This window comes from Anguilla anguilla, chromosome 14, assembly GCF_013347855.1.
Source record: "Anguilla anguilla isolate fAngAng1 chromosome 14, fAngAng1.pri, whole genome shotgun sequence".
Lineage (NCBI taxonomy): Eukaryota > Metazoa > Chordata > Actinopteri > Anguilliformes > Anguillidae > Anguilla > Anguilla anguilla.
This window is the reverse complement of record NC_049214.1, coordinates 27,485,324-27,508,178: the sequence shown is the minus strand read 5'-3', so window position 1 is coordinate 27,508,178 and position 22,855 is coordinate 27,485,324. Positions and strand designations below refer to the sequence as shown.

General features: G+C 42.7%; 1 protein-coding gene across 3 annotated transcripts; it reads left to right on the top strand.

Annotated features, from left to right (window-relative positions):
• The first annotated feature begins 612 nt into the window (after positions 1–612).
• On the top strand, positions 613–16,605 carry snx30 (sorting nexin family member 30). 3 transcript variants are annotated; one of them, XM_035390238.1, is made up of 9 exons: positions 613–917; positions 6,551–6,739; positions 8,758–8,868; positions 9,019–9,177; positions 9,880–10,075; positions 11,144–11,343; positions 13,742–13,837; positions 14,441–14,593; positions 16,467–16,605. In XM_035390238.1, the coding sequence occupies exons 1-9, from the start codon at positions 777–779 to the stop codon at positions 16,536–16,538; spliced, it is 1,317 nt and encodes a 438-aa protein (XP_035246129.1). In that variant the 5' UTR covers positions 613–776; the 3' UTR covers positions 16,539–16,605. The 3 variants fall into 3 exon arrangements, with proteins under 3 accessions (XP_035246129.1, XP_035246131.1, XP_035246132.1); XM_035390240.1 differs by having other exon boundaries at positions 614–917; positions 13,742–13,828; XM_035390241.1 differs by lacking the exon at positions 613–917 and adding an exon at positions 5,674–5,901.
• Positions 16,606–22,855: the final 6,250 nt, after the last annotated feature.

The following is a 22,855-nucleotide window of genomic DNA, read 5'->3' as shown; positions in this document are numbered from 1 at the left end:
TGCTGGAGCGAGTTTATATTCCTAGACTTGCCCTGCTATCTAGGATAATTTATTATGATTTTTTTTTTTTTGCTGTAGAGAAGATATACAGAGGTCACGTGATAATACGAAGTCATGAAACCATACAGAACTCTGCCTATGGAAAACAAAAGATCTTGGAGGAACTAGTAAAATACATAAACCGCGGGATTTCTTGTCCACGCTGGGGAAGTCGTATTCTGGTTTGAAAAAAAGTCAATATAGCTTTCTCCAACCTTGTAAAAGTATATGATTTAAATAGGCTAGTATATTGTTTTAAATGGGCTAATATATTAACTTTGCTGAAAAACTACACATTATGTTTTAAGTAACCCGTGCAGTCACGAAAATGCAAATGTGCTTGCTTGCTTTCGACCTTCCTCTCAAACCAATGTTTGGCCTAATTCGCTTGTTTAATATTCAGGCATATATCAATACGTTCTGATTTTTCGGTCTCAGTGCTCGTCCGTTAAGCGTCCAGGCGGACACTGTTCTCCATTGACTTTATTGGATTATATCTTGAAGCTTTCACCTACATCTATGGGAAAGCTCACGTGAAAACCTCGCTGTTTCCTGTCTTTATATTGTACTTCCGGAACTGCGCAGTGTACGTCAGCTGACTGTGCGCAGGGTAGTTTTGCTGTTTGTTCACGGCATTGGTACAGCTAACTGGCTAGCCAGCAATCAAGCAAACCACTTACTAGCTAAGATCTGAATATTTGCGGAAAATCTGAGAGCGTTTTCCTGTCGCTTGCACAATGAGTGCTGGCACCCCTAAATCTCTACCATCATCGGGGCAGAAATCCATTCAAGATATCAGCCACCCTCTTTCTGCCGAGGACTCCGTTCTCACACCCAGCCCTGATTTGGGAAACACTACGAGCAGCATCGGGGAGAAGGTAACGTTAGAATTCTGATGGAAATCTGACTTGCTACATGGCAACATTTTGCTATCGGGGTCATTCAATAATTGTATGTATTGCTAGTGGCCTAAATAAGGTCAATTAAGCCAAACGTAAAGAATGGCTAAGTTTGGTATATTCAGTGTGCAACCTATATGAATAAAACAATGTGACGTTTGCTTGCGAATGCACCTTGTTATTTGGCAAGATATTTAGTTTGCTATCGTTGGTTAATATTGACACCTAGCCATAGATCACGACGCGTATAAATTTAGATAGCTTGCTAGCGTTCAATATTGGTCGCCAGCTGCCGAATTGACTAACCAGCCAAGTTAGTCTGTTCCACACAATAAATAATAAGGTTATTTGTTTGGATAATGTCGCTAGCTAACAATAGCGAGGTGGTGACCGCCGTTTTTATTTTAATGTATTGCTGTTGCTGTTTTATCACTATTCACCAGAATTCGGATAGCTAAGCTATACGGCTTTTCATCTGAGCATTTGGCACAAACAAATACAACTAAAAATACATAAAGTGACTACAGCGAGTTCGCTACTAAGGAATAGATTTTAATAGCGAGCGCTGTTTGTTTGCGCTAACAGACCATTCGATTGATGGATAACGTAGCTGATGTTACGTGTATTGTCTTAAAAGCAGTATTTTCTCCCTCTTCAATAATGGCAGGTGGCTACCCCTTTCTTCGAATACCGACTGTACCCTTACCAATACTTGCGAACTTGTTAGCACTAGCTGCAGCCTCCAGTAGTTAAACTGACAGAAACAGGTTAGGTATTCTCGTAAATTGAAACAATGTGGCTGACATAATGTGTAGTTTAATACTAAGTTAAATAAAATGTGTATTCTTCCCAACTGCACGAGAGTAAACGTGTATTGTTATTCTCATCCATACGTGTGCTTTTAGTTTTTACTTCTGTTGTTATTCTCTCATGTGCTTTTATTTATCCTTTAACAATTTTCACTGAATAGCATTAAGTCCAATGCACCTTTAAGTAAAATTTGTTTCATTTTAATGATTTACTTGGTCTAGCCCTATGCATGCACCAATGTTGGTTACCACTGACGGATTATTTTTAACTAGAGTTTTTAGCACTCGTGGTTTTAAGTGGAAATTCTATCATTATTCAGTTATGTGGAAGCATCTGCATTATTGCTTTTTGTGGTGTGGTTTCAATTAGTCCCACTCTTTCAAATTCGATTTCCCAAATTGGATTGGATTTCCAAAATGTTCATGTTCACCACCATATTAGTAGTTTTATTTTCCTGAAAGACATAAAGCCCACTTTATCATTATAGATTTCAGGTGATACTCTTGAAGTGGATTGAAGTGAAAGGCTATAGCTGCTGGATGTATACATTTATTTAAACTTTAATTATTTGATTTTCTGACCTCATTGTGAAAATTGCACTTTGTACCCATAACTCCTCTGGACAACTGCTGTCCTTGTTTTGCTGCAATTTTGTCTGTCATATACTATGGCATAGGCTTGTAATTGTAGTTATGCTTATTATTTATACTTGTTGTACTTATACTTGTGCAATGTTGCTGTTTTTGCTGTTGTTATTCTTGCTTGTTTTCTTACAGCTTTTTTGCTTAGTTGTTATTTTTGTTGCCACAGATCTGTTTTGTTAGTGCTATGTTATTGTTTAGTTTGTATGTTTCTATGAGTGAGGTCCTGTTTTATTGATGTTTGACTATATGTTGGTAAGTGAATCGTAGTTGAAGGACTGTTATTACAACGGCAGCGGGCGACGTCCTCTACACCAGCTGTGAACGCGGCACGAACCGGGTGCGAAACTTGTGCAACACAAGCGTACTGAAGCGTAGTTTTTCGCTTCTGTTCTGTTTTTCTGCTTGCCGCGCGTCATGATGACCTGTTTATACACAGAAATATGCTCTAAAATGCTAGGTACACATGCTCTGATTTATATTTCATCCTTATATTAGGCTACTGGGGGTGTGTCCCTAGTTCCCTCCCAGATATTTTACAAGCAGCTAAAAAATACAAGCCTTTTTGTTTTTGTATTGTCCTTGCAGAAAAAAACTGGAACCAGGGGAAAAGGCAAACTTAGTTTCGCTATCTTATTTTGCGGAGGGAGTGGGGTAAATTTGAAAATACACCACAGGAAGACGTAGCCTATTGAATGATGTAGAAGTGAATGCACCAAGGAGCGGTTTGTTAGCTCGAGTGTTGGAAGGTAGTTTTTAACCAACCACTGCTCAGCCTATTTGACTTATCCGATGTCTTCGTTCGCCGAGCTTTCAAAAAGGGCTTGTTAATAAAAAGAAGGTAATCCACAGCGCTTTAAAAAAATCAGATTATTTAGTGGTCTTGCCGATGAAAATGCACCTATTTTATAAATGAAGTTGTAAGCAAGCTTTTATTGCACTTGTACTTCACAGCTTCCGGTGTTCATGGCGTTGTGGTGTTCATATCCCTTCAAGTTTAAACTGTTACGCTATCTTTTTGATGATTAGCTGCTTTTACTAAATCTGATCATATAAATGTTTTGACGTGAATAACAAGAGGACACGGGAATCCCAATGGTTGATTACGGATTATTTATTATTATGATCATTACATATTCTTTATAAAGTTGGCACGCTTGTTAACCAAGCAAATAAATTAAATACAGTTTGAGATTGATTATTATGTAGGCTACGTTGCGATTTAAGCTTATGGTAATTCTTTATGGTAATTCTTTACTTTCTCACGTATCTACACGAGTTAACAAAATATTACCAAATTAACAAACTGAAAAAGGTCTCTCGCCAAGTATTCACTTAATCCATAATCAACAGTCGTGAACAAACGTGAAATACACGATATAATCCCACTGCAGAATGCGAGAGCTACTAGGAATATAGAGCTTTAAGCAAGCCTTTGCGCGACACAAACGGAACCCGTGTAGACACACGACGCGCCGTGCTGCTTCGCCGTGCTGCTTACGCGCAGCTTACGCTACGCGTGCGATGGGTACCCGGCGTGTTGTGACAAATGTGTGAGCATTGCATCCCCTGTCCTAGCAGTCTTCCCATGATCGTCATCCAACACAGAAGTTTAGACCGATGTAGGGAACTGCAGTGTGAGCATTTAGTTTAATCTGCTTCAGATATCCAAATGCACCTAACCATTCAGTGATAATGATACACAACGAAAGGCTTTGATTTTGTTATTTATAAGCCCAGTCAAGTGATAATGTGTCCACACTCCACAGAAGTATTTAGCTTCTTCGGACTGGTTGAAAAGCTAATTTCATACCATCCAACAAGCTTTTAAGTAGGCTCTTTGAGCTTTTTAATGGTCCAGTAAGCTACCCTAAGTGTTCACAGGAAAATGTTTTCCCTCTGAAAAATTGATGTTACTGGCTAGGCCTATTCTTGTTTCTGCTTTTAGACCCCTTGCAGTTCTGTGCACGAGAATAACTGGATGCTGTGTAATTTGAACAGACCTTCATTCTTGATTAAATCGCAGCTTCTTTTTAAGTGCGTCTCAAAGGAGGACTGTGCTGTGCTAGCTTTAAACATTCCTTCGAAGACAAGTGTGATTAGTTTGGACTGGCTGATTACTGCCTGGATCCCAGCTGTGTAGGAGGCGGAACGGGCCCACATGTTGGTCGGGAGGAAAATCTGCTGAAAGGAGTTTTCACGCAAAGATGTTCAGTGAAAATCACAAAGATCAGTCAGCCAATAGTTGTTGTGTGCGCGGGCATGTAAATTTACACAAAATGAAATCTAGCTGTAAAGTTCACAGTTCAGTCAGATTGCCAAAACGGATGTACGAATGAAAATGTTTTCTCCTTGAAGTTTTATCATTAATAAAAGAAAAACTGGTCAGTAGATATTTGCAGGAGGAGACGCAACATGGCTAAAATGATCGTTACTGTAACCTGGGGAAAAGGCAGAGAAACATAGCTTAACTGACAGGGTCCTGCGGTTGTTGTGATGCATTTCCTTGAAGACCTCATCTGCTTCCTGTCATTTTATTCCTCTCTAGATTTATATCCCAATATATATTTTCTCTGAATTATTTTTGGACCCAGTTCAGTGCTTACAAATGTTTCAGGGATACTGTTTAATGCAGTTTGTAATTGATCTCAGACAACAGTGGGAAGAAATTCAGTATGAATGCTCTATTTTTGGTTAAGAAAGAAACATGATCTCTGTACGCACTCAACCTTGTTAAATTAACTACACAGTACAAGATGTAGGCTAGATACAGCTTTAGCCCACAGGAAGCCTCATACCAGTGCTTTTATGTCATCTATTTTATTTTAAGTGATGCTAATGAAAGCGAATGTCTGTTTCACGTGAGAATTAGGCCTATTTAGGAACAACAGTAGTTTTGCTTTTTCCAGAAGCAGGTGGAAAGTGTTTAGAGTGACATTTAACTTTCCAATGTACGAAAGCTAAATGCATGTGCATTTCTCTACAGTTTATCGCCCGTAACATTTTCTGGCTGCAAACCATTATTCGTTTCATTTGAAATTTGTCGCATCAACTCGGATTTATGTAGCGATTAATGTTGCGGGATGTTACCTCGTCACTTTCGTCCGTATTTGGTAGGGCCTTAACCAAAGTGGGACCGCCCCCTTGCTGTGGTCAGCAGAGTGAAACTGAGGGATGATTGTGTCCTGTGGTTTTTTTTTTTGCTTGCTTGTTTGTTGAGCTGCGTGCCGCTTTGCCATGCTGCCTCTGAATAGACGGATTGTGGTCGTATCTGAGGGATGGTCATGTCACGGAGTCGTCCATTCAGCGGACGTTGATTGCTCCGAGCTGTCCCCCCGAAACCGCCACGGGCTGATTGATATTGCGGTTACTCGCGATTGATAACGGCATTTCCTTCCCGTTTTTAAAACGGATCGTCCGGCGCAGTCGACCTAGCGCGAGTCTAACTAATGGCGGAACCGGCTGTCAAAGTCGTGCGGCACCGAACGTTCCAACCAACCCGTCGGAATACGGTCTGAATTGTAGCTTTGCTAATCGTAGTCGGTCGTTTCGATCCTTAGTCATGATGACAGGACGTCTCTGTGCTGGGCATTAGTCTTGTTACGCATGCTGCTTTAGGGCTGATCATTTATAGATTTATATGAAGCATCAGGACTAATTCAAAGAGGGATCATCAGATTTTCCTTCATCCTGAAGAATGGAACAGACATTGGAAGTGATAGTATGTGGAAGCAAATCAGCTACTATTACAAATTTATCCTATCTCTAGTGTATAATGGATACTTTTACATACATGCACAGTTCCGTGGAAATTGTCAAGCTCAGGTCAGGCACAGGTTTTTTGATATATTTTAATTTAGACGGCTGCATGCAGGAAAAGTGCTCAACATTGCAATGAAGTTCATTTTGAAATTTGAAATAAATCCTGAATTTACTCCGCTAATTTAAACATTGACTCTTTAGAGTAGGTTTTTAGGAATGTTTTTTTTTCAGCATTCAAAGTCAATGTTCTAGAACTCCATTGCTTTCAATTACCAGTAGTGATTGTTACATCAGCATTAGAATGTTCAGTTAAGAACATTCTGATCACATATTTGTGATCTCGCACCTACACCTTGTGCAGTTTAAATTTTGGTTATAACCGAGTCATCCCTTCATTAGGACCTGAGCCTACCCAACGGCACCCCAGTGGACACGTCCAGCCCCGCCTCCTCGTCCTCCCTACTGAACCGACTGCAGCTGGACGATGACCTGGACGGAGAAACGCGCGACCTGTTCGTCACCGTCGACGACCCCAAAAAGCATGTGTCCACCATGGAAACCTACATCACTTACAGAGTCAGCACAAAGGTAAGGGGGTGGAGTCTCATGCAGGAAGTGACATAACGGCGGCTCAGGAAGTTGTATCAGATTTAAGGCCCACAGCTGTCTGTCTCCACACTTCTTAATTTACATTACGTTTATTTAGCAGATGCTTTTACCCAAAGCGACGTACAATAAGTGCATACCAAAGGTCACTGGAACAACTACAAACACAGGTCTGATGAGGTGCAATACTTATTTTCTGCAGTTATTCATAGCCATTTTCGCTTTGATTCCATTTCTGTGGTGGGGTTTCCAAGCAAGATCCCTATTTGGAATGGTTGGGTTTGTATGCTGATACAGATTGCAGATTACTGAACAGCGGGAGGAGGTTTGCCCGATGGCCCTATTAAAAACCTCCCTCCCCGCGCGCACCCTGCTGCGCGGCTGGCCGCGGTCGCTGCCAGACCGCCGAGCACGTCCGTGTGCTGGAGCACGGTGCCTCGGCGGGGTTAACCACCCGACAGCCCTCGTATTTTTAGAGAGATAAATGTGAAATTACGCACGGCTACGAAACGCGCCCGGCCCCTTTCCTGTAGTCTGCTGCCACGTTGTTATATGAGAAATATGAAATTGATGTACTTTGGCTGAGAGAGGAAGCAGGCTGCCACTGCTAGGCCTGGCATATCTCTCCTTTAGGAAGCAGTGCAGCTGCCTGAGAAGACCTGAAATGGACCTCAGTGCTCGACTTCCAAGCCTCTGTTTCGGTTATATGCGGTCAGAGAAGCCCTCATTCCTGGTCGTGAGACTGCAGTCTGCACTCGTCTTGTCAAAGCACAGAACTGCCGGTCGGTGTTTTCACAGAACAGATGGGCGAAAGGTATTAAGCCTGGTCCAGTGAGCAGAGAACTGTAAGCTTGACTTTGAGCTCATAAACTGTATCTTGGTAACCGGCTGGTCAGCCTGATAAAACCTGATTATGGCAGCTTCTAACAACCACTCTAATGTCAGGATATCAGATGTCATTGTTTGAGGGGCCAGTTCCTGTCTTTTAACAAAGATAACTTTTTGTGTGGCTTATTATAGGCTAACACGAGCATTTGAAATTATGACAAAAACCCAGCTGCTTTAACACAATAAAAAATGTTTTACTGTGCCCAGGAGTATAGATACAGTGCAGTTGTGCACTGTAGTACAACTATTACTGCAGGTAAAATGGTGTTTTTTTTTTTTTTGAAAGCAAAGCAGACCGTGCAAAGTAGCTGGGGTTTTAGCTGTCAGTTTAAATGGTGAAAATGAACAGGTCTATTAACCGCCTTCCTGCACTGCGGGTTAATGGCCTCCCTGCTCTGATTTTCAGAGGGCCGAAGCGTGTTCCTGGAGGTTTAATAGTCTGGTGAACTATTAATCTGGTTCCCGTGCTCACGCTCCTGTCACACTGTTCATTAATGGGGGAAAAAAAACCCTGCTGTGAGAACAGTACACCTCACAGTACGGCACCTCACAGCGACGTGATCCGAAACGCGAAAATGAGAGCGCGACCGGGAAACGTGTCCGCGTTTCGAAAATGCTACTACCCGCCAGACCTCGATGAAACGCTCAATCCGCCTTATGGTCATTTGGGTCCTCTGGAGCAGTGGTTCTGAAACTGGGGTCTGTGGCCCCCCAGTGGGGGGGCACGTAGACAGGGGGTCGGTGAAAAATTCTAGGCTACATTGTTCTGATAATTATGTATTAATTATGTATCATGTACATTCATTAAAATAATATAAAATATGAATGACGAGGTCATAGCCTTATACAGAAATAGTGTGAGAAATAGGCCTAATATGAAATTATTTGTTCGATACGTATGTGAAGGGGTCCTCAAAAGATTTTCTCCCATAAAAGGGATCCTTGGTGGGGAAAAAAAGTTTGAGAACCCCTGCTCTGGAGAGCAGAGGCTGTTGTTGGTACCCTGAGTCTTACCTCTCTCTCTCCCTCTCCCTCTCCCTCTCCCTCTCCCTCTCCCCCTCCCCTCCCCTCTCCTCTCCCTCCTCTCCTCTCCTCGCCTCTTTGACCGCCAGACCAGCAGGACCGAGTTCGACCTGCCGGAGTACTCGGTGCGCAGGCGGTACCAGGACTTCGATTGGCTGAGGATCAAACTGGAAGAGAGTCAACCCACGCATCTCATTCCCGTAGGTAGTGGCCCCTCCCACCCCCGGCTGCATCCCGAACGTCTCATTTGCATGTCCCGCCCCCCCCGCGTTTAAAATCAAAGGTCGTCGATGGTGAAACTTGGGCCGGGTCAAAATTTTGAAAAGTCTTTTTCCGGTTTACTTTCACAGCCCCTCCCCGAGAAGTTTGTGATGAAGGGGGTGGTGGACAGGTTTTCGGAAGAATTTGTGGAGACCAGGAGGAAGGCCTTGGACAAATTTCTGAAGAGGGTGGCGGACCACCCCGTACTGTCCTTTAACGAGCACTTGAACGTCTTTCTTTCCGCCAAGGTGAGAGCGCCGCCATTGTTTAGAGATAAATGACTAAAGCAAGCAGATATCCATGGTAACCAGTTCATGTGTTGGTGCTGTCTGTGGCCAATGGAAAGATTATAGGCTACCCAGTCACATGTTCTGGTTGATGAACGTGACGAAGACCTTTGAGGTCGAAACGTTGTACAATTAAATCACTTTGTGAGCAAAAATAAGTGTGCGGATATACTCTCTCTTCTTACCAAAGATATAGGCTAGCCACATCAGCTGAGCTCGAACTGCGTCGTGCATTTATTTACGATGGAATCACAAACTGATACTGCAGATCCTGTGGAGAGGGCAGTTGTAAATTGCTGTGCTGTGTGTTCTGTACTGCAGTTGTATGGGTGTGATTTATCATTGTTCCTACCAGATGCTTCTTAGCCACCAACTGACAGAACATGAGTAATTACCGAGGTATCTGATAGCTGTCCTATAACGGTTATTAACAGCAGCGAGGATACTGTTATGACTGAATATCAGCTTTCATTGTAACCTGGCCTGCAGTCCTCTACACTTCTCACACCTCACACTTTTATAGATGGCTTTAGCTCCGGTCAAACCCTCGCGCTTTCCCCCCCTCCCCCTTGTGTCTCTGAACACAATCGCGGTGGTGACAGTCTCAGTGTTCCTGGCTCAGGTTTTAACCGGTGATTTTATATGTTTTTTTTTGGTCCTCAGGATTTGAACGCGTATAAGAGGCAAGGGCTGGCCCTGCTGACCAAAATGGGGGAGTCGGTGAAGTACGTCACCGGGGGTTACAAGCTGCGGGCTCGGCCGGCGGAGTTCGCCGCCATGGGCGACTACCTGGACGTGTTCACGCAGAAGCTGGGCACCATCGACAGGATAGCGCAGAGGATCATCAAAGAGCAGTCGGGTGAGGCTTTGCTGGGTGTGTAGAGCAGGGCCCTGCTCCTGGAGGTCTACCGTCCTGTTGGTTTTCACTCCAACAGTAATAAAGCCACCTGTTTTTCTACAGCTAGAGATCACGCTGAGCTGCTAATTAATAGAATGAGATGTGCTAAATTAGAGTTGGTGTGAGAACAGTCTCCAGGAACAGGGTTGGGCACCCCTGCTTTAGAGGGAGTGGAGAGTGTGGGGTAGGCATGGATCTCTGATGATGATTATGGATATATATTGACAAATTTCAAATGAAACAGTACTCAAAAATGTACTCCAGCTTATAAACTTGTTGAATAACCTATAATAATGATAATAATAAGAATGATCATACTGGCATTGTACAAAAGCAAATGAATAGAAACAACACCAAAAAATTAGATTTTACTGTCATTTTAACACATCAATGCCTCAAAAATTTCTCAATTACAACCTACAATCACTATTCAATTTTGCAATATTTTTTGGCATCCCTAAGCATATGAGCTGTATGGACTGTAATGACTATTCACAATGAAAAATAACTTTGTGAGGAGAATAGACAGATGGACACTTTGTTTTTGTTTGTTTATTCCTCCAGCTTTAAATGATTTGTATGACAAAGAACACGCTGCCAAAATGCAGACTGCCTATTTGCCATTGAAAGAGCTCTTAATTGTTGTATTGTGGTGCGTTGGTCGACTGGGTGCGTGCAGTTTGCCTGTGTGTACTCCTCTGGTGCGGTGGCTGTAGAGTCCAGCTTGTGGACAGAGTTAAACGAACATGGGGGCTGGCAGCATGCGTCTCTCGCTGTCCTGAATCCACAAAGAACGCGGCAGAAACACGGCGTTCCCACAAAAACGCAACTGGATGTTCCGAATTCCATTCCAAAAAACACTATTTGTACTTAAGATTTGTATAAAAAATTAAAAAAACTAATTCAAATCTGAATAGGTTCTTTCAGCCTGTCTTCCCCCATTCATGTTGTGGAGCGCGGCAGGGCTGTGGGATTGTGGGTAGCCCGGCGCTGACGCGGCACCCCTCGCCGTTTTCCCCGCCTTTGCAGAGTACCTGGTGGAGCTGCGGGAGTACGGGCCGGTCTACTCCGGCTGGGCCTCGTCCGAGGGGGACCTGCGGGAGCCCCTGGAGGGCGTGTCGGGGTGCGTGGCCAACTGCTCCACGGCGCTGGAGGAGCTCACGGAGGACATGAGCGAGGACTTCCTCCCCGTGCTGCGGGAGTACGTCCTCTACATCGAGTCCATGAAGGTAGTCGCCGCCGTTTCCCCCGCCCGCCCGCCCGCCCGCCCGCCCGGCATCTCATTGCTGCATAACCGACTGTGTTTGCGTGTGTAATGCGATTAACTCAATGTAAACTTGAGAATTTGACTCATTGTCACCATGTAGGCACCGAAACGCGTTCAGCGTAAAGCTGGGTTTATACTTGCTGCGGAAACCGACTTTGGCTAGTTTGTACGAGCTAAATGACGTATAATGACACGTTTGCGGGGAAAACGAAACTCTGCATTGACTTCGGCCTCACAGTGTGCACGTCCCTCTTGGCCGACCAAGCCAACATTCACACAACAATGTCAATGCAGAGATTGCCTGCTATTGGTCTAAAATATCACTGCTTTGCCTTGTTTTCGTTTTGTGAAAATGGCATGCTCTCCGGCCGTCTCTTCGTCTGATTGAGTGGATGAACAATAGTTTTCTCTTTTTCTTTTTTTATCTGTCCTTTTGAGGTCTCAAATTTAAACTTCCCAAACATCTTGTATCTAGCATTGTCATGTTGCACTTCTATCTTCATTTTAAAGTTTGTTGCTCTTTCTTATCTCTTGTAATCATGCCTCACTTCGACTTTATGACTTGCCATAACTTTACCGACTTAGCTTATGCTTACTGTGTGAACTAGGCTTGATGTTCATGGCTCTGGATAACTGATACTCGATGAGAATCGTACCTTATCTAACCTACTATCCGCATTGGTCGAATACGACCTTCTGTACGCGCATGGATAAAAGCTTCTGTGCAATAAAACGTAATGTAATCTCGAGGCTCTTGAGTAAAGGAGCGTTCGGTTTTCCCGATTCCCTCCCCGAGTGAGGACGGCTCGTTTGCGTCACCCTGACTGCGCTGTGCGGCGGGGAGGTGGGTTCGGAGCCTGTTCCTGGTGAGGCGGGGCCCGCTTCCGGCGCGGACGCGTTTTTGCTCCCTACGCACTTTTGTCACCGGGCGCGGCGGATTAGCGCCTTGCGCTCCCCGGCTGGGTTTGCTCCGTCAGTGCTGAGATAGCACGGTTGCGCAACCGCTAGCAGCTATTCACTTCCTCTTCCCCGCCCCCCCTGACTAATTTTACTGCTTCCTCCATGCGTTTATTTAGGGAGAGTCGTCTCCCAACCTTTGCTGAAGTAAGACTTTTCGGGAGGGGGACGTATTTGTCATACGGTTGTTCATCTGCCTCCCATCCTGTGTTTTGTCTGGGTTTTAATGAAGCCGAAAATGAATGGCGCCAGCCCGTTGATTTGGTTTTATTGAAGTGTGTCCTGATTAGCACGTTAGCCAACATCAGGCTTTGTTCTATCTGAGAGTCCCAAGGCATCCACCTCACGCAATGACAATGAGGTGATGGCCTTTAAGTATTTATTGTTTCTGAGTTGTTTATCGTTATCATTGTTTCTTGTTTATGAGGGTGCTCGCGCGTGAAATGTACGTATATGCTATAAATTAGTAACGCGCCACTGAAGGTAAAATCCCTATAGGCCGCACTGCCGTTTTTATCCTCCAGCAAATCGCATACCCGCGTCAGCTGACCGCCTGCGGGTGCCTAAAAATCTGTGTCGCGGGGCTCGGGAGCGCGGCGGCGGGCGGACTCCTTCTCTAGCAGCTGTGCGTCTGCGGCCGCCGTTGGAACAGGCGCCGCTCTGTGATTTTTCTCCAACGCAGCTGCTAATGAACAAACGACCGGGAGCCTCGGCTCGTCCCAGCTGCCGACGGGATGTTGCCGTGGCACCCGCAATCAACGGGGCCATCGCTCTTCCTGAGGAACGAGGGTGGGTGGGGGGGGGGGGGGGGTTAGAAATGGCCGGGAGGCACAGCCGGGCCAGGAGTTACTGAGGGGGGCGGGGGGGAGGCGAGCTGCTTTTTAACGGCTTCCACGTCTGAAGCTCGGAAACGCGCGCAAACCGAGGGGAGGCGACGTTAAGCGGCGGATGGAATTCTGGACCCTGTGGAACGAGCGCCAGGAACGAGCAGCGCGAACGTGGCAGTTCACTTCCTCTCCGTCCCCCCCCCCCCCCCCCCTTGGGTTTCCAAATAAATGTTTAACCTCAACGCTCTCTGAATTGAGTTACAGCGAACTTCAGTCTTGACTGTTTGTTTTAACAAAGTCAAATTGTGCCATACTTTTGTAAATTTAAAGCTGTGTGTATTATTTTGACCAGTTTCAGTCTGTCCCAATCTTCAACATAAAGACACTTGACAAAAAACTTGACATTTGTTTGGACAAATGTGTTTAATTGTCCAAATAAAGACCCAGATGCATTAAATAGTGATGACCAGTGTTTCATTAATGATGTAAAGAAAAAATGTTTGCGTATGTGTCTGCTCTGTGTCTTGGTGTGCGTGTGCGTGTTCACGTTTTCCGTTTCGTTCTGCTTTCGATCAGAACGTCCTGAAGAAGAGAGACCAGGTCCAGGCCGAGTACGAGGCCAAGCTGGAAGCTGTGGCGTTTCGGAAAGAGGAGAGGACGGGGGTAAGCGCGGTGAGCCATGGCAGTAATTACGCTACGCTGCAGCCAAAAGATACATTAGCATCTCCTCTGTTTTTTTACGACGCAGTCTAGGCCTGCCAGTGCTGTGGTTGCCAGGTCAAAAACGTTAGGGAAATGGCCGTACGTGTTTGTGAGAGTGTTTGTGTGTGAAGTAGAATGAAATGAAACTTAGAAGAGAGAAAAAAACAGAACTGACAGACGTTTGTACTTAACTTAACATCCTATGCTAAAAGTTAAATGTAACCAGAACAGTGTTTTTTTTTAACCCTTTAATATGTGAGATCACTAACGCTGATGTAGCAATCTCTACTGGTAATTGAATGTAATGGAGTTTTAGAACACTGACTTTGAATGCTGTAAAGAAACATTCCAAAAACCCTACTCTTCAATGGGTTAAAAATATGTATATGTATATAAATATAAAAATAAATTTAATGCATGCAACTTCCTAGCTGCCACGGGGAGTGTGAACTACACTTCTTTATTAGAATACATTCACACTCAAACTCATATGTGAGAGTTTGATTGTGTATGCTGGGACCCCTGAAGTCCTGGCCGGGTTGTAATGTGAAGTCCTTCACGCTGGCGCCTCAGGTGCCCACGGACGTGGAGAAGTGCCAGGATCGCGTGGAGTGCTTCAACGCGGACCTGAAGGCCGACTGGGACCGCTGGCAGAACAACAAGAGGCAGGACTTCAGGCAGCTGCTCACGGGCATGGCCGACAAAAACATCCAGTACTACGAGAAGGTGAGGGAGGCCGCGCCTCTGGAACCTGTCTGCGACAGCTGGGGACTATAGAGGTTATCCAAAATGGCTGTCGTCGTAGAATGGCTTATGTCCGTCAAGTGGTCTGCTGTGAAGTTTGAGGAGGAGGCGTATTTGCGCAGTTGCACCGTGAGTTTATTTATGCGAGCATGTTGAAGAAAATGGCTTCCAGTCAATAAAAAGAATAAAAAAGCACGGTGATATCGGTGCCTTGTAACCTTAGTAACGTTTTTCATACAGTGGACTCTGTGTTTTTAATAACATTCATTTGATAGCTGTTTTTTTTTTAAATATTCTTGATCAGTTTAGGTTAAAATGAAAGAAATATACTGTTTTCGATAACTTATTTTTTTCCTGTTGTGTCCCATGCAAGTACCCAGTGTGGCCTTGTTGTAGATCTTGTTAGCTGATCTGTGCTGCCTGACATAAGGTAGCTGTAATAGCTGGAACGTGTGGAATTCCCCAACACACTGCTCCCATGCCAAACACTGACACTGCTCTGCAAAATTCCAGGGACTTCTGCCAAATGGGAAGTATTCGTGGAAAGAAACAGAAATCCAAGGCAGAGTTTTTCTTCTGTTTGGTTAATGTTAGGCTGATTATGTAAGAGGGTGCAATGTCCAATAGGGCTGATTTTTAAAAAAAAGAATGTGTCACAAATATGTTTATTTTGATAGATCACTGGAAGTGAACGAGAAAAACATCTTTAAAACCCTTTGAACCTAATCTGTGAACATGAAAATTGAACAGAGCTTACTGGAAACAGTGTCGTAACATTATTTACATTGTATTTTCTATTTGGATGTCTGCTACACTCTGGCTGAATCAATAGTAGGAAATGTTTATTTAAAAACTTGTGTTTTGGTCAGATGTATATGTAGGGTGTCATTTTAGTTGTGTCAACAGAAAAGCTTTTTAAGGCAGGCTAAATTCTTCTTAGTACTTACTCAAACAATGAATTGGTTTGTTACCTCTGTTTTGAAACTGGAAGTTTTGGTGCAGATCTGTACAAGCCAGTCATACAGGTTATATTTGAATAATTGTTTGTCAATTGTTTCAGAGAATTTTTGGCTTGCAAAGGTATTTTTACAAAGGTATTTTTCTTATTTGTTTTTTTGCAACTTATCTTTCACTGGTGATCTTTATGAAGTTACATACTTTACATGTATCTCATGTTTCTATCATCAGATAGATGAGGCAACTCGGAGTAATCTCCAAAAGTGACTGGTAGCCAGTCACTGTTGCAATGTTTGAAACCTCTCAAATAATGGTTATTTTAAGTGAAATTTTTTTTATATTTAATAGTTTGAGATCAAACCATGCCCACCGCAATTTCTTTGGCTTATCATGGTCTTGTTTTTTCATAAAACAAACTTTGGCACATGGACAAACTGAACATCTTCAAACTATGCTTGTTTTTATAAAGAAAATTCTGAATGCTAGAAAATCAGATATGGTGGACATATGGATACTTGAGTTGTCTGTTGTCTTTGAGGGGATGGATATATCTGTCTCTCTGCTAAACAGGGAAAGTTGAGTTCCACATTTATTAAAAGGCAGACCAAATGCAATAATGTCACTCAAAGCTTGACAGTGATAAAATTTGGATGTTTATTGCAAACATCTGTACATAGTTGTACCACTGACATTTAAATATTATTTTTGCTTATTTCGCAGTTTTGTGCTGTAGCAAGATGGGCTTGAGAAAAAAACGCTTAGTTGATTTGTTTTGATTTTCACATGGTAAATTATTCGACCTGGTATGCACATGCTAACTGTGAGCTTTAGTTAATATAAAGGGCGAAGTCTGACTGTGTGGTTCACCGTTTGCTTGTGTCTCTGTCTACTCTTATAGTGCCTTGCAGCTTGGGAGTCCATCATTCCACTATTACAGGAGAAGCAGGACGCCAAAACGGACACGAACTGAGACTGAAAACTGCCTCGCCCCACCCTCACCCCCACCCCCCCACCCAGCCGCTCTTCTCCCTCGCGCCGAGGCCCAGGCTCTGCGTCGCGTGCGACGCGTTCCAGGCGAACCTCTCTCCGGTGGGAGGGGCCCGTGAAGTGTAGATCGAGGGCGACACAGACTTGTCAAAAGACTGCAAGTATTTAGTCTGTTTTTTAAAAAAAAGGTGTTTATATTTGTGAGACCCTACCGAACCACCATCCTGCCGCTCGGCTGTAGCAAGGTGGGCACGCCCCCCCCCCCCCAACCCCCTCCACCCAAAAAAACTCTGAGCACAGAACCTGGGCTCTCTCTTTGACCACCCATGCACTGAAGGGGACCCCCGGGTGAGTAGAAGCTTCGAATTTGAGCACCCAAAGGAATACCAAGACAAAGAAACAGGCAAACTAATGTGCGGAGGTTTTTTTTGTTTGTTTGTTTCGTTTAGTTTTTTCGACTAGCACTAATTTGTAGATCGATTTGTAGATAAGCTGAAAAAGATTCTTTTGTAAATAATGTCGGCTCTTGTAAAAGGAAGGAGAAACAGATCTGACCTTTGGTTACAGTGTGTTATTTTTCTTTTCACCCGAGATGCGTCAGAAAAAGTGCAATGTTACGGCCAAAGATTCAGAGAAAGGGTTTTTGTTTTTTTGTTTTGTTTGTTTATCCTATTTCTTTGTTAACTTCGATTTCAGTCCTTTATATATTGATGTCATTAAAAATGCTGCCTGCCTCTGAATTGTGGGAAAGTATCATTAACCGTGACATGATCGAACAAGGGTTTCATTCCAAACTTTTCAGTGCTCAAGGCAATAACTGACTTAGCAACTTAGGTAAGAAAACTTCTGCGTGCTACTCTGATCTCTACAGGAGGAGTGAATAAGTACTCCCTTGTGAAATGTGACAGGGAAGTGCAGCTCAACCTGTGTTAAATGAAGTTTCCATGAGGCAGATATCACTGATCCGTTTGCCAAACTTGAGACTGAGGACGTCTACACTAAAAAAAATAAGCTACGTTATCTATATTCCGCAAAGGACACATCACACAACGTTTGTTTTTTGTTTGTTTGTTTGTTTCTCGTTCTAAAGAGAAGCATCTCCTTTTTAAAAAAAAATGCGCACACACCTCTAGTTTTCAGGGCTGCATTTGGAGGCAGGGACAGGCAGATCTGGCAATGCTTTCACACCTCAGCCGCTCGGCTCTGATGAAGTCACGCGTGAAGTGTGTTTGCATAGTAAGTAATTGTGCCTGAGGCCCAGGGTAACAGGTCTGAGACCTCAGTGAAGTCTGTCCTAGACTAACGGAACTACGACGATGTCACCTCGTTTTGTTATGTTTTCAAGATTTACAAGCTTACTGTAACATTAATAATAATAATAATAATAATAATAATTAGGGATGTGCTAAATTATGGACGTACACTTGAGTTCTTATTTAAAATGGCACTACCCCAACAACTTGTACTAAGGCTAGGGGAACACAGCTTTTGAATACATTGCAAAGGCGTAAGAAATCTTGGAATGGTGTCATCATCTCCACTGTCTGCCTGGGTAGGCTATACAGTGCGCCTAAAACGTGAATGGCAGTAACTGCCTACCAACAAAATTATGTTTAATGCACCATGTATAACGTTCTAGACCACTAGGTGCATATAATGATATTTGACATTTGTAAACCCGTTTAACAGGATTTTAACACATTTTTTTATATGTTTTCTTGTTTAATCATCAAGATTTTCCATCCAGTTTAGCATATTTCTTAATGTGTAGTGGTTACATATTTGAAAGGTACACCCCTAATAATAATAATAATTATAATAACATTTTTAAGTATTATTATAATTGCATTTTAAGCTTACCGCAATAAAGTCTCTCTCTGCCTCTCTGCCAGAATCGAAAATTCCATATTGTTACAGCCCTAGATTCAGTATACAGTAAATGGAAAAATGTTCTTCAGTGTAGCCTGTCCTTTGTAAAAATTCAGTTCATCTGTCCAAATTGAACCCCATTTATTCTTTTAGCCAACTGCTTTGTCTCCCTTTGTGAGAAGAAATAGACAATTAGGAGAATGCCTTAGGCATTACTATCCATAGCTACGATTTTTACCTGGATTGGGCTGGACGCAGTTTGAAAAGTCTAACTAGTGTAAAGGCGACCTCAGTTCTCCAGTGCTCTGGAACAGCTGGCCAAACTCAGGAGGTGCTCTCCTGTGTGCATCATGGGAAATGGGTTCTGTAACGGGGTCTGCACTCACTCCGAACTGAAGTCAAGAGCAGTGAATTTCAGTGTTCTGTTTCTAAATGCATATCATTTCTGGAGGCACGGAGGCAGGTTCTCAAATAACATTTTAAATCACTTTCATGACTGCTGATCTCACGGTGTTCCAGTGTTTGGGATAATAAGGGCGACTCAAAATGAAACGCATTGCGGTCAGGTTGACGTTGGGCTTGGTGTGACAGCATAAGGGATGCCCATGAAAGGGGAAGAACTTGCCTGTCCCTGAGGTTTCTTTCGGTGTCACAACAAAAATTTCATGGAGGCTTTAGTGAACAAGGAAACATACAAAGCATCCAAATAATGTGGTCTTGATCCGTGGTGACAATGGTTCCTTTGACAAATACTGTGACTGTTATTGGTGGACGACTTAAATTTTGCACTGTTGCCAAGTCACTCAGTTCTGTTGATGGGGGAAAAACTTGCACTGCCCTGAGCAGCACACCAGCTCAGTTTGAAAGTCAAAACGATGGCCTTGCCATTTATCTTCTCTCATGTCTTTTTTTTTTTTCTGTGTAACTCCATAGAGCTTTTGACGGTTCTCTAACTAAGGTAGACCATGAGCCAAATGCTGACTCATGCGAAAGTTTGAATTGCATATACTATTGTGTGTTGGCTCAAAATGAACATACTTCTGGTTGCCATTTTGCATCCAGAGAGTGCGAAATTTGGATATTGGATCAAAGAACGCTGTTGTTGACTGATACCCCGTTACCCCAGTAACTGTGATTCTATTCTCGCAGTACGGTTGTGTGTATTATTGTACCGGAGGCACAGCTGGTGTGACTTGTACGTTATAGATAAGCCCCGTGAATTAGTTTTTTTTTCCTTTCTGAAAAATCATGGCCGTCTTACATTGGCGGAAGGCATCGGAAAATGGTTAGCTGCAAGAACACTGGAGCTCTGTTCCCACCGGCAGCCAATCGGTTTTATTCATAATTGCTCTGAAGGCAATCCGCGGCGTCCCATCCCCGCCCTTCACAGTGCGCTAGTGTTTCCTTCTGACCGCCGTTATCCCAGGAATCGGGGCTTATAATCATGTGATACATGCGCACGCATTCCTCATTCTTTACAGTCCTGCCAGGGTTGTTATTTGTGTAACCTCTTTTATAAATTGTCAGTGTGGCTTGTTCCTTAGCTGTAAAGAGAGCCCCTGTCATCTGTTGATATGGTTCAAGGCAATAGAAAATAAGAGATATATTTATATACAAGAGGTCAGTTGACTGTGAGGGCAGCTACATTCGGGTTTTGATAGGCAATGCTCATTGTGGGACTTTTCACAGTGTGCCAAAAATAGAACCTAAGGTCTCTGTAATTAAAGTAGTCTTAACTCATCCAGTTCTGAAACACTGTCTTCAACGATGTTTACATTCATGTGACCTGTCAGAGTCTTTCAGTGATTATTGAGCACGCCTGTGAAAGGTGCTAAACTAGCTTTGAAATTTCAGATAAATCAATTTAGCAAGTGTGGTAGTTGTATTACTGTCACTACGATCGCAATATGTTCCCAAAAGGATCCTCAGTGTTCTCTGATGATTTTGCTTAACAGGAGAGACGTGTGTACACAAGTAGTACCGAGACCAGGCCTTGCGTGCGTGATCCGTAAGGTCTGCTTGGACATTGCTGGGACCCGGATAGCTGATAGGTGTGCAGACGGAAGAATATCCAGCACAGTTGTGTGGAATACTACATGTGAGCTAGGCACATTTGACCTCACACTTTGCTGTGTTCATCTTCTGTCTTAAAGCAGAGACCTTTGACTCATAAATGGCGTGTGTTGATACAAATCCTTATCTGTTCAGATACGGGAAGTGACTAATATTGGGTTGAAATGGCTAGTACTAAGGAGTGGCTCGGTCTGTCATGTTTGATGTTACAGTAAATTGTTCTTTTTGGTATATTTGTATGGCTGCCTGCCTATAGTTCCTAATAACTTTGGCCTTGACGAATGAAAGCATGCACAGAATGGTACTGTAATGAAATTCAGCTTCTTATTTATGACTCTTATTCATAATTGAGCTCTTTTAATGTTTAATTTCGTTCATGTGTCTTGCCATATTATATTAGCGCTGTAAAGCCGCCGTTAACTGGATTTTACAGTATTTTCCGCATGCGCTGGTTACTGTCATGGTGCTATTGACCCGCGGAGAGGAGGAAGAGAAGGTTCTGTTTTCTGTCAGTGTGAGAACCATCTTTGTTTTGCAGAACCGAGAATTCTCTGGCATATAAACACGATTTCAGAAGTATTTCAAAAAAAATTCTCAACCGTGCTATATTTAATATTTTGGTTAAAACTACTCATTTAGAGACTCCTCCTTTTAAGGTTTGTGCCGATTTATCTTTGAAACGTGGCAGCTGATAAATCCAGTTATGCCTCTGAAATCATTTCCGTGTAGTACTTGGGAAGATAATGAAGTGCATCGATGGGGCCCCTGTGTTTCCTGGCAACCAGGTTTTTATATCCTGAAGTTCTATTGTACACGATGCAGTTATGGCCCCCTCGCGAAAACACTTGTTTACCTGTCATTTCCTTCATCCTTTCTGCACCTGAGTAATCTCAATTAATCTTTTAATTGTGCGTAATTGCATGTCGATTTACAGGGTAGTGCTCACAGCTTTCGACAGATATTGCATTTATAAATGTTACTTCAAGGGTATTCACAAAAAGGTGGTATTATGTTGTCTAACAGTAACAATGTTTTGTCAACTGGTGACCTTTTGCTTTTTAGCCATAAATTACAATTGGCACTGAAATATTTGGCCTTCTCTTATTATTGTATATAAAATACATATAAAAGTGTATAACCTATTGTAACATTTAGACATTCTAAATTCAAGAAACAGCCGGACTGGATTGTGTAAAATGCATGTAAATGCCAGAAAATACTTTTTACAGTGCGCCAAGTGCCATGCTTGGTTATTCAATGAGAGTCTTATCCTCTAATAAGTTCAGTTATCATAATTGTTTCACTGCACATAGGTCATTGTAATTGGTCTCCTTCTATAAAAGTCATCACTACCATTTTGTCTGAATTACAAAATACAAAATCTGGTTGCTGAAAATGTGGGGATCAGTTTGTATGATGTATAGGACTTAAACTGCACCTCTCATGTCTCTTTCTGTACTTCCCCTAACACGGAAAAGGGAGATTTGGGAAAGGTTGGCTATATTTATTTTACCATGAATATTTTGACCAGTCAGAATGGTTTTCTGTTGCATTGATGTGTCTGTGTATTCTAAAAATAATGCCATGTGAAAGTTTAGGATTGGTACATTGGTACAAGTGTTGTAAATCTAAATATTACTTGGACATTTATTATTATATAATTAGCAATTTTACATTTCTGGAAATATAGCCACAAACATAAAATAATCTGTAAAAAATCTAAATTTTTAAAATGAAATTCAAACCAATACCCTTTCCTTTGTTTTTACGTTTGAGTTATTTTCCATGTAGACCAATGTCTGCGCTACCTTTTAAAATTTAATATTGGCTCCTAATGAAGACTACTTCTCTGTTTCATAACAAAGATTAATGTGCAATCTGTTTAACTGTCCAATGCCTTGGATGCACATTGTTTTTGCACTATTGATATTTATATTTAAAAAGTACTCTTCAGTTTGTAAAAATCTGCCATATATGAAGTCTACATTTTATTTATAGTATGTGCATGGCTTAATGTTAGAGATGTAGTGTAAGGAATGAGTATAATTCCAGGAACCTAAGAGGAGTAATGGTCTGCAAGAATTTATGAGGACACCTAAAGAGACATTCTTACGTTTGTCTTGTGGACCATGATAAGAGAGTGAACTGTGATTGTGATTCATTTTGAATGGGGTACAGAAATGTTCTTAGTTTCCGCTCAGTGAGGATTCAACAGTAGAATGGATTTTATGGAATTGTTATGGATGGAGGGGAAAGCATTTATGGGAGTTCCCTTCTCAGATCTGGGTAGTTTTTGCAACGTTTGCTCAGAAAAATTTGCCTGTGTTATTATACTGTTCTTTTCACTAAGTTGTCAAA

Bases quoted from the DNA above. Each gene is read 5' to 3' on its own strand.
- snx30 (XM_035390238.1), top strand. From the start codon at position 777: ATGAGTGCTGGCACCCCTAAATCTCTACCATCATCGGGGCAGAAATCC. The intron at 8,869-9,018 runs GTAGGTAGTGGC...TTACTTTCACAG, and splicing joins AACCCACGCATCTCATTCCC to CCCCTCCCCGAGAAGTTTGT. The intron at 11,344-13,741 runs GTAGTCGCCGCC...GCTTTCGATCAG, and splicing joins TCTACATCGAGTCCATGAAG to AACGTCCTGAAGAAGAGAGA.